A 9,384-nucleotide genomic window follows, 5' to 3' on the forward strand; every position below is an offset into this window, starting at 1 on the left:
TATCGGACATAGGGGCTAATATCAGACTTATGGCCTTGGACTGGAATGGGGTGGGATGTTTTCTCAATTTTCAATTGCTCTTGTATATAAATCTCTTTCTTATACACATATGGGTGTCCATGAATTTGTTTCTCTAGTCCACCCGACTAACACATCACAGTAAGATTTACTATTGTGAAAATGTTAATAGTACCTAAAGCATTCTACAAGTACAACACAAAACCAATCCAAATCTGAACTTCATTCTTTAAGAAATGGAAAAAGAACTAGATACCATCTTCTTATATAGAGAGAGGAAGAGGGCCAGGATGAGCCAAGCACTCCTCAAAAAGAAGAGCAAAGTAGGACACATTGTAATCCCCAACCTCAAAACCTACCAAAGAGCTACAATAGTCAAAACAGTCTGATACTAGTGCAAGGACAGACTAATGGAATAGAGAACACAAAATAAAAGCATCTCCCTGTAGACAGCTTATTCTTGACAAGAACAAAAGCCATTCCATGGGAAAGGCATACTTTCTTCAACAAATGGTGCTGGAAAGGGGATCTGCACGTGCAGAAAAATGAAACAGGACCCACACCTCATCCCATGCACAACATTTCATTTTAATTGATCTGGTGTCAATTTGTGGATTAAGAGTGTAGGGGTGGAGTCTAGCTAACCATCAGGATATAGCCCATGAGGCCTGTTGTGTGGGCATGGCCTTCTCCTGAGGATTCTGGAAACTGCGGTATCTCCTCCTGGGAGGCAGGCGAGACTCTCTCTCACTGTTCACTCCCTGGAGAAACTCTCTACTGACAAGACACATGGCACTATGCCCCAGGAGCTGGAGAAGCCACACGGACCTACCCTGATGCAACAAAACCTCTAGAGCTAGAGAAGCCATGTAAAGACACCTGCCAGCACTGAGATGCTTACAATGCCATTGGATTCAGAAAACTTCCAACCCACTAGTCTGTGATCTTCCTGCATTCGGCGTCATTGCATGTGTTTCGTGAGTCTGAAGAGGACTTTATAGATTGGTATCGGACATATGGACTAATATCGGACTTAAGGACATGATCTAGACTAGACTAGGATGTTTTCTCAATATTCAACTGCTCTTGTATATAAAGGTCTTTCCTATAAACATGAGTATCTATGAATTTGTTTCTCTAGTCAACCCAGATTATCACATGGGGCATATCAGACTCTGTTCTTTGGAGATGTACAACATTCCTCACTGGCCACATGAGAAAGACTCTATGTGGAAACCCTACTAAGTGAACTGGACTCTCCCTCAAACTCACCTGGAGACCTTGGATTATGGATAAAACTCCCTAGTGTAAGAAGAGGCAGATACTGGAGATCCCCCTGTAGAGGGGTCTCGGGGAAGAGACGAGCCAGTCGGTGTGATGTAGCAACAATGAAAAATACAACTTTCCTCTAGTTCCTAAATGCTTCCTACCCCCCCCCCCACACACACACACTATCATGACACGAATTCTACCTTGCAAGTCTGGCTAGACCAGAGGATGTACACTGGTACAGATAGGAAGTGGAAATACAAGGAATCCAGGGCAGATGATCCCTTCAGGACCAGTGGTGTGAGTGGTGATACAGGGAGGGTAAAGGGAGAGTGAGTTGGAAAGCGGGAACAGATTACAAGGATCTACATGTGACCTCCTCCCTGGGGGACGGACAACAGAAAAGTGGGTGAAGGGAGACGTCGGACAGGGCAAAATATGACAAAATAACAAGTTATAAATTATCAAGGGCTCATGAGAAAAGGGGGAGCGGGGAGGGAGGGGAAAAATGAGGACCTAATGCGGGGGGCTTAAGTGGAGAGGAAATGTTTTGAGAATGATGAGGGCAATGAATGTACAAATGCGCTTTACACAATTGATGTATGTATGGAATGTGATGAGTTATATGAGCCCCTAATAAAATGATTAAAAAAAAAAAAAAGAAGAGGCAGCTGATGCTATCCCAAGGTACAGAACTGGAGGTGGTTAGACTCTGGTTTGGATCTCTTGCCCTGAGGGTCCTCAACGAATGGTGGCCCAGGACTACCATACACTTACTGCTCTAATGTCCTCCTTACTTTATTATGAAATGTACTAAACTAGTAGGCATAATTCTTCAGTTGTGAATGGATACTATTGAAAGTTTTGCCCTATCACCAACCCCCACAGTGTATGTAAATATTTTCCAGTCACTTAAACAAGAGTTTAAACTATACAAATTAAATAATTGAAAAAGAGACAATACACAATCCTGACTTGGATCCCTAGACTTATGGAGAATAGTAAGACAATGGGAAAAAATATGAAGAGATTTGTAGGTTCTAAAGTAATGCTGGATCAATCTAAATGTTCTGTCTGATCTTGGCAGTCATACTGTTTATGTAGTGAATAGACTTGCTCTCAGAAAATACATGCTAGGATTGTATCCAGAAAATTTTTCCCAAATAGCTCAGAAATGTTAAAGAGGTAGAGCATCAAAGTGAAAGGCACACTTCTATAAATCGTGTATAAAGCTTAAATAGTTTCTGAAGTTAGAGAAGACTCTTACTTCTTTGGTTTTGGTCATGGTTTCTGCAATGATGCTGGCGGCTCCCGGATCATCTGTCACAGGAATGAACGGCCGTGAAGAAGCTGAAGCAGCAGAGGGGGTCACTGCAGGGGGAGTCACAGCATCTTCAGAAGAAATTATCTAAATTTTAAAAGTACACAAGAAAGGAAACAACTTAGCAACATGGTACACATTTCCTACACAGGTTTGAAATGTCTTATTTAAACCACTTTGGATCATTCAAAATGTTCTGAGCTTCACAGTGGTAACACTATACTTATTAGCATCAGCTACCACCTATAGTCGGATTGGGGACAATACAAAGTCAAGTTACTTTCACAATTGTAGTAAAACCTGCACATCTCTTCAAATCTGAGAAATGTTAGGTTACTATTTAACACCTTATCATTTGATCTCCCCTTTGACCCATTTTTAATTTGTTCTGGTTTTTACTATTTTCTACTTTATTTTCAATTAAGGTTTTCTTAATTTTGTTTTATTATTGTTAGTGTTTTCGGTTTTATTTTGTATGCTTTCCTGTATATGAAATCCACTATAGGTAAATCTTTAGAGATGGTACCTGGATTAATGACTTTTTAGGGGTATGGCAGGGGAGGTTGAGGGAAATGGGGAGCTAATAACCATGAGTACCCAAAATAAATGTTCTAAAACTGACTGTGGTGAAGACAGTACAATTTTTCTTGACATCACTGAATTAATGAATTGTGATAGGTGGATTATGTGCCAATGAAACTGTTTAAAAAAAAAAAAAGAATGTATGGCTCAATGGGATGATTTATGTTCTATCATAAAATGTAATGATGATTCTAAAGTAAGCCAGAAACAATTTTTTTAAAACATGAGACACATAGCTTAAAATTATGCACTTTATAAAACATAAAATCTTTTCCCATTGCAATACTAAAAATAATTTTTTAATAATCTAAATTTTCTAGTTGAAGCCCAAAATTCATAGTAGCCAGAAAAACTCTCTTAATGAAAAAATGGCATTTTCCCCAAGTATAAAGTTACTACCTTTTTACATTCTGGTATAATATTGCTTTATTTTTATCTTAGGAGCCCTGGTGGCACAGTGATTTACATGGTGGGCTGGTAACCAGAAGGTCAATAGTTCAAAATTGCCAGCAGCTCCTCAGGAGAAAGATGAAAGCTTTCTACTCTCATAACAATGTATAGCCGCAGAAACCAACCAGAGCAGTGCTACTCTATCCTATAGGGTTTCTCTGAGTCAGAATGAACTCAAAGACAATGAGAGTTTCTTCTGGTGTGTGTGTTAAAGTTTCCTCTTTTACCTCTCCTCTCTTTTCTTGCCATGGATTTGGACTCAATCTGTCTTCAATATCAATACCCAACATACAATCTTCTCCACTCAAGGGACTGGCCAGGGCAGATACATCAGAAGGCGGTGCTGGGGACGAGTATGAGGAGCACTCCACTGGACTCATCATGCCTGCTGGCATCAAGGCACCAACCGCTGCATCTCTATCAAAACAGAAAGATAAGCCTTTAGTGAACTATCACTTCATGCTACACAACATGGTAGTTACAAGATAGGATTATTTCTTATTGATGATTGCCTCAATTTTATATGATACATGGAAAAGAGAGTTTGGGAGAACTCAAATGTGTTCACAAGTAGCCATTAGTCAAATATTAAAACAGCCACCAATATGCTACTTACTTGAGCACTATAGTGAAGACAGGTGGAAACTGCCAAACATAAAATACAGAATAGAATCTGAAGCCTGAGACCAGTTACCTCAACGTCCTAACCATTCATTGTAGCTTTATAATATAATAAGATTCTTATATTACATGGTTTATGTCTATCTTCCAGGTCCACAACCAGGATACATGACAGATAAACAACTTATAAGACACTAGCAGCAAAATCTTCAGAAAGGTACTACCACCCAAAATCCACCTAATTAACTGTTCAAGTGAAGAGGATGACAGGTAGGCCTGTAGATTACTATAAATTAATATCAAGGCTTTTTTCTTCTTTCACGAAAAGAATAATTTAAAAATTAATTTGGTTTATGAACTCATATTTCAATGCTCATGAGAGGAGGTAGACTGATACCAGCATTCTCCATAAAAGGATATATTTACTACAATTCATGGTATTTAAAGAGAACAATACATTATTAAGAGATGTACAGGCAATAAAAATGTAACAAAATCCAAAGTTTACACGATTGCAGCATTTAAAAAGTTGCAAACTAGCCTACCTGGCATACATGATTTGCAATGCTGTGAGTATATGAGATAAGGCTTGCTGCTTGGCCAGATTTCCATCCAATGATAATAGAATCTTGGCAAGAGAAGGGCGGTTTGTCTTAGAATTATTTGCACCACTGATTTTATTACTGGAAGCAGGAGAATCGGCATCTGAAGGCACACCTGAAAGAGGGAATTAATTTGGTTTTATTTTAAAAATCAAAATTTTCCTTATCTCTACAGCCTCAGCTTAGTTCTAAAATAACAAGTAATCTGCACTTTGCTATATTATGGAACAGAGATTACACATCAATGGCCTGTCATAGTAACAACCCTTTAGCTTCTTTGTACATCTATACAGAAACTATTTCCAGCAAAGTTTACCTGCAAGTATAAAAAAATAAAGACACTTCACAAAAAACATTGATGATGTTGTTTCTAGGTGACATGGAGTCAGGTCTGACTCATACCAACCCTCTACACCACGTAAGAGAAGAACTGGCCCCACGGTAAGCGTGCCATTGCCGTCCGTGTCACCCCCTCTTGTCCAGGGCCTTCTTGGCCACTACTCTTGTTTTTTTCTTCTACTTTACCACGTGGTGTTGTTCTCCAGGGCCTGGTCTCTCCTGACACGCCCAGCATCTCACAATCGCTGCTTCCAAGGAGCATTCTGGCTATGCTTCCTCCAGGACATTGCTGTTGCTTCCTTTGGAAGTCTATGGGATTTTCAATATTCTTAGCACTATAATTCAAACACAATGATTCTTCTTCTTTCTTGCTCAGTGTCCAACTTTCACACTCATATGAAGCAACTGAAAATACCATGGCTTGGGTCAGGCACCTCAGTCCTCAAAGTATCATCTTTGCTTTTGTACATTTTAAAGAAGTTTTGTGCAGCAGATTTACCTAATATAAAACATCATCTGAACTCTTGACTGCTGCTTCCATGAGCATTGATCATGGACCCAAGCAAGCCAAAAATCTTTTGACAACTTTAAAGTTTTCTCCATTCATCATGATGTTACCTGTTGGAGCATTTGTGAGGATTCTGGTCTTCTTTACGTTGAGTGGTGATCCAGACTGAAGGCTGCAATCTGTGGTCTTCATCAGCAAGTGTTTCCAGTTGTCCTCCCTTTCAGCAAGCAAGGTTGTGGCATTTGCATACTGTAGGTGGTTAATAAGCCTTCCTCCAATCCTGATGCCATATTCTTCTGTAGTCCAGCCTCTTGGATTACTTGCTCAGTACATGGATTTAATAAGTGTTGTGTTGTGGTTGTTTTAAGGCATCAAGTGTGTTCTGACCCAAAGTGACCCTATGCACAACTAAAAGAAACACTGCACCATCCTAGCAATTGTTCCTCTACCTGAGCCCACTGTGGCAGCCAGGGTTAATCCAACTAACTCCTTGAGGGCCTTCCTCTCCTTCTCTGCTCCTCCACTTTACCAAGCATGATGTCCTTCTCAAGGGACTGCTCTCTACTGACAATATGTCTAAATGGTTCTCAACCTTCCTAATGCCACGATCCTTTGACACAGTTCCTTGTGTTGTGGTAACCTCCCAATCATAAAGTATGTTCATTGCTACTTCATAACTGTAACTTTGCAACTGTTATGAATCAGGCAACCCCTGTGAAAGGGTCGTTTGATCCCCAAAGGGGTCGCAACCCACAGGTTGAGAACCGCGGGTCTAAAGCATGTAAGAAGTCTTGCCATCCTTGTAAAGGAGCAATCTGGCCATACTTCTTCCAAGACAGATTTGTTTGTCCTTTCAGCAGTTGATGGCACTTTCGATAATGTTCAACAGCACCAAAATTCAACTTCAACTATTTTCAGTCTTCTGATTCAATGATCAATTTTCACATTCATATGAGCCCATGGAAAAAACTATGGCTTGCGTCAAGCCCACCTTAGTCCTTAAAGTAACATCTGTTCAGCATTTCAATACACTAAAGAGGACTTGTGCAGCAGATTTACCTAATGCAATACAGCTTTTGATCTCTTGACTGCTGCTTCCATGAGCACTGACTGGATCTAAGTAAGACAAAATTCTTGACACCTTCAACTGTTTCTCCATTTATCATGATGTCACCTGTGGGGGCAGTTGTGAGCATTTGGGTCTTCTTTACATGGAGTTGTGATCCATACTGAAGGCTGCACTCCTTGATCTCCATCAGTAAGTGCTTCAAGTCGTCCTCGCTTTCAGCGCACAAGACTGTGCCGTCTGCACACCGTAAGTTGTTGATAAACCTTACTCCAATCTTGATGATAGTTTTTTTTTTCATATAAGTCAGCTTCTCAGATAATTTGCTCAGCATACAGATTGAATAAGTATGGTAAGAGGATACAACCCCGATACACACCTTTGCTGATCTTAAATCATGCGGTATTCCCTTGTTCTTTTTGCCCAACTGTCTCTTGGTCCATGTACAAGTTCTGCATGAGTGCACTGAAGTGCTCTGAAATTCCCAGTTTTCTCAAGGTTATCCATAGTTTGTCATGATCCACACAGTCAAGTAGCTTGACACAGTCAATGAAACACAAGTAAATATCTTTCTGGTATTCTCTGCCTTCAGCCAAGATCCATTTCATATCAGCAATAATATCCTTAAACCCATGTACTCTTTGAAATTTGGCCTGAATTTCTGGCAACTTGCTGTCAATGTACTATTGTGACAATTGTTGATCTTCAGCAAAATTTTACAGGCATGTTATCAAAGATATTTATATATTATTGGGTTACCTTTCTTTGAAATGGGTACAAATATGGATCTTTTCCAGTCAGCTGGACAGGTAGCTGTCTTTTAATGTTCTTGGCATAGATGATTGAGTGCTTCCAGTGCTTCATCAGCTTGGTGAAACATTTCAATGAGTATTCCCATCAATTTCCAGAGCCTTGTTTCTGGCTAATGCTTTCAGTGCAGCTTGAACTTCTTCTTTCAGTACCATCGATTCTTGCTCTTATACTATCTCCTGAAATGGTAGAATGTCAACTAGTTCTTTTTGATACCATGACTCTGTGCCTTCTTCCCACGTTTTTTGGATGCTTCCTGCATCACTCAAATACTTTACCCATAGAATCTTACAATATTGCAACTCAAGGCATGAATTTTTTTCTTTAGCTCTGTTTAAGATACGCTGCACCTTTAAGACCCCAGATGCTATATGCTATATCTTTTGATAGCCAGGAACCATCAGCTTTCTTCACCACATTTGCTTATGCACCCGCTTTTTCTTTTTCTTCAGCAATCATGTTGGGATAGGCTAGTGTGCTTCTTCCATGTGGGTTTTGTTGTTTCTCCACTAGATGGCCACTTGTTTATCTTCAGGCCTTTAAGACCCTGTATGCTGTATCTTTTGATAGTCAGGCACCATCAGCTTTCTTTAGCATATTTACTTGTGCACCCATTGTCTTTAGGGATTGTGCCAGGAAGGTGAGCATCTCAGACTTCCGAATTGTTAGAACAAAGTGTTCTTATGTTGAGGGAGTACTTGAGTAGGGGGGATCCACTGTCCATCTGTTTCCTTAATACTAAACCTATAAATATAGATAGATAGATAGATAGATAGATAGATAGATAGATAGATAGATAGAGATATAGATATAGATCTATTTACCCCTCATTGTATATAAATATAGTTACATCTGTATATGCCTGTATTTAGATCTCTATAACTGCCCTTTGCCTCCTAGTTCTTTCCTCTTGTCCCACTATCATGTTCAGCCTTTGTTGGGGTTTCAGGAATTCCTCTTGGTTACATTGTCCTTGATCCAACTCTGCTAGAAGTCCTACACCTTCTTTGCCACTGATTTTGGATCACTTGTTGTTCCCTTGTCCCTGGGTTTGTTAACACCCATTTCCTTTCCCCGGCGTCCACCTCTCCCGTGTCCCCCTGGAACCGTCATCCTGTTGTTCGCTTTTTCAGCTTGTTTATCCCGCCTAACCCTTCCAGGTAGACATGCAATGACAATAATAAGCACCATGATAAGACTGAGGACAATGAAGCAACAATAGAAAATAAAACAATAACTACAACAACTAAAACAACAAAAAACCCTATATCTAGCTGAGAAACAACAAAGCCCACATGGAAGAAGCACACGAGCCTATCTAGACACGATTGCTGAAGACAAACCGTGGGCATAAGCAGATGTGGTAAAGAAATCTGATGGTGCCCGGCTATAAATAGATATAGAGTCTGGGGTCATATTGGCTTGAAGATAAACTAGTGGCCATCTAACTGAGAGACAACAAAGCCCACATGGAAGAAGCACACTAGCCTGTGAGATCACGAGGCATCGAAGGGATCATGTATCAGGCATCAAAGAACAAAAAAAAAAAATCATAGCACTGTGAATGAGGGGGAGTGCAGGGTGGGGACTCAGGGTCCATCTGTAGACAATTGGACATCCCCTAGCAGATGGGCTGCAGGGAGGAGATGAGCCAGTCAGGGTGCAGTGTAGCAAAGAAATATACAATTTTCCTCTAGTCCTTGAATGCTTCCTCCTCCCTACTATCATGATCCCAATGCTACCTTACAAATCCAGCTGGACTGGAGGATGTACACTGGTACAGATAGGAACCGGAAAC

The 9,384-nt window shown here is 40.3% G+C and overlaps 1 protein-coding gene across 1 annotated transcript in view; it reads right to left on the reverse strand.

Annotated features, from left to right (window-relative positions):
- The window catches only part of HERC2 (HECT and RLD domain containing E3 ubiquitin protein ligase 2), a 283,798-nt gene that overhangs the window by 74,943 nt on the left and 199,471 nt on the right, over positions 1-9,384 (reverse strand). The window contains exons 66-68 of the mRNA XM_004700032.2: positions 4,807-4,978; positions 3,868-4,057; positions 2,555-2,695 (exon numbers count right to left, since the gene is read on the reverse strand). Of these exons, the coding sequence (XP_004700089.1) occupies positions 2,555-2,695; positions 3,868-4,057; positions 4,807-4,978 (503 nt within the window). The remainder of the gene's footprint in view (positions 1-2,554; positions 2,696-3,867; positions 4,058-4,806; positions 4,979-9,384) is intronic.

This window comes from Echinops telfairi, unplaced genomic scaffold, assembly GCF_000313985.2.
Source record: "Echinops telfairi isolate 266 unplaced genomic scaffold, ASM31398v2 ScPeMD7_7475;HRSCAF=8513, whole genome shotgun sequence".
Classification (NCBI taxonomy): domain Eukaryota; kingdom Metazoa; phylum Chordata; class Mammalia; order Afrosoricida; family Tenrecidae; genus Echinops; species Echinops telfairi.